Below are 2,284 nucleotides of genomic sequence, written 5' to 3' on the forward strand. Positions count from 1 at the left end.
CCCCCGCCCACCCCCCATGCTGCTTTCTTAACCTGCACCTTAGGTGTTCTAGGAGAAAGGATGGCCACCTGATTGTGGGATTGTGGAGAATACAGAGGAAGAGATGGATTTTGACATGTGACAAGTAAAGACCTTCACTCGGCGCTCGGCTCCCTGTCTCCCCTGCACCAGCCACTTCCCCAGGCACACTCACTGTAATCTTAAACCAGTTCTTCGAGGTCCCGTCCTGGCTGGTGCCAGCCCCTCCTCTCTCTGGAAGAGTTCTGTCTCTCCGCACGGTAACATGAATGCGGTCTCGATCATGCCAACTGTCACCTCGACGGTTGGGTCGGGCAGCATAGGGGTTGCTATGTGGAAGCAGAGAACAAAATGCCCACAAACGCTAGGAATATCTTTTCCGAGGCCTGCCCACACTGTTGTCAGGATTACAGCTAAGAGTGTTCAACCATTCAGCTGGCCCCTGCCTCTCTCACTTTTCCAGGTGGAAAGAGAAATGGCGTGGGTGGGGAGCGAGCTATGTAAACAAATGGGCTGCTAAATTCAAACCAGATCAACTTGTCACTTACTATCGTACTCGGGGAACCTCCTGGGCATCACTCATTGCCACGTCTCTGTCGTCGTCCTCCAGGCGGGAAGACCGAATGGCAGAGCCTCCTCTTCCAGACCTACGGTTCCCCTCACCGTACTTCCACCGGAAGGGACCCCGGCCTTTCTTTCTTCTTTGAGGGAAACTAACACGGTCATCGTGCTCTGGGGTTAAAAGCAGAACACCAATTAGAAAGCACATCTCTGGTCCAGCTACCCTGTTGGGGCAATCACAGTATCCAGCCCCCTGCGCCATAGGATGAGATACACAGCAACTATGGGAGACACTTCCATGCAAACTTCTGTCTGTTGAGAGAGAGAGAGAGAGAGAACCCTTTCTGTGGCTAGGCGGCATGAGAGTAAGATAGTGTAGGGCTTTAGTAAAAGGAATCAGAAACTGGAACTTACAGAGAGAAGCGCAATATGGAAGTGTGAGCAGAATGTGGACCCAAAACAGAACTAGACACAACTCAGACCCCCTGGGAAGTTCCTGTGCTGGTTTGAAACTTGCTTTCCTAGCCTCCCAAATCTACTTAACCCCTCTCGAAATCTGGGTAGTGACCTCTCCTACATCTTCCCAAATCAACCAATTACAATGATTACTTTAGTTTTCAGTAAGCAATACTTCTTGCGCATAAACGGTACAAATGGCATACAGTTATACAAAGGTGGTCAATTTAAAGGCTTTTTAAAAATTCTTACTGTCAAACTGCCACTAGGAAGTTTTGGGAGTGAACTCTTCATTTCTTTGGCCAGAAATTCCTTAAAAAAATTATTTTTAGTGTGTGTTTCTTTTTGAGAGAGAGAGAGAGAGGGAAAGGGACAGCACCAGCTGGGAAGCATCAGAGGCAGAGGGAGACACAGACTCCGAAGCAGGCTCCAGGATCTGAGCTGTCAGCACAGAGCCCGACGCGGGGCTCAAACTCACAAACTGTGAGATCATGACCTGAGCTGAAGTCAGAGGCTTAACCAACTCAGCCACCCAGGCGCCTCCAGAAATGCCTTTTAACTCAGTAGACAGCTCCTAAGACTCAGGTTCTAATGACAACTAGGGAACTTAACCAAGGGACCCTGACTGCTCTCTGGTAACATGACCCTCTGAATCCTGGTGTGCAGGAATGGTTTCTTGGAAAAAAAAGATGCATGATTCCCAAAAAGGTCTGCTTCTTACCTAGTACTCTGCAAACAAGGAACCCTCAGAAATGACCCTGGGGGCGGGGTGGGGGAAATAACAAATAGAAGGCACACCTAACATCCACCGAGAACTTTCTCCAGTGTCAGGCACTATGCTGCAGGCACCTCATATGAATGATCTATCTCATTTTAACACATACACGGACACACTAAGAAAGTAAATACTGTTACTACCTCCTTACAGGGACAGAACTGAGGCCTGGGGGTGGACTTCACTCAAGCTTGGTGAAGACACCCAGGAGTTAAACCTCAGTCGTCATGTGCTCCTAACCACTCTTCTGGCCTAAAACCTGAACTAGCACAGGGAACTGGTGTAGAGGTCTAAAATGTTAAGCCAAAGTCAAGGCCGCATGGGAGGCGGGGCAAGACAGACTGGACAAGGTGGAAAACAGGACACATGCAGCCGATGAACCGGGCACTGACTCACATTAAAGGAAGAGTCTGGCCGCCAAACTGAACTGACAAGCATCAACCACCTACAAAGTTCAAAGGGATCTCGCCACCC

General features: G+C 49.3%; 1 protein-coding gene across 3 annotated transcripts in view; it reads right to left on the reverse strand.

Annotated features, from left to right (window-relative positions):
- The window catches only part of NXF1 (nuclear RNA export factor 1), an 11,885-nt gene that overhangs the window by 7,618 nt on the left and 1,983 nt on the right, over positions 1 to 2,284 (reverse strand). For all 3 annotated transcript variants that reach the window (XR_013334063.1, XM_077759673.1, XM_077759672.1), the window contains exons 2-3: positions 567 to 750; positions 194 to 347 (exon numbers count right to left, since the gene is read on the reverse strand). Coding sequence is in view for 2 of the 3 variants with exons in the window: in XM_077759672.1 (XP_077615798.1) it covers positions 194 to 347; positions 567 to 750 (338 nt within the window). In the remaining variant the exon portion in view is untranslated. The remainder of the gene's footprint in view (positions 1 to 193; positions 348 to 566; positions 751 to 2,284) is intronic.

The sequence above is a fragment of the Crocuta crocuta genome, unplaced genomic scaffold (genome assembly GCF_008692635.1).
Source record: "Crocuta crocuta isolate KB4526 unplaced genomic scaffold, BGI_CrCroc_1.0 scaffold53, whole genome shotgun sequence".
Taxonomy (NCBI): domain Eukaryota; kingdom Metazoa; phylum Chordata; class Mammalia; order Carnivora; family Hyaenidae; genus Crocuta; species Crocuta crocuta.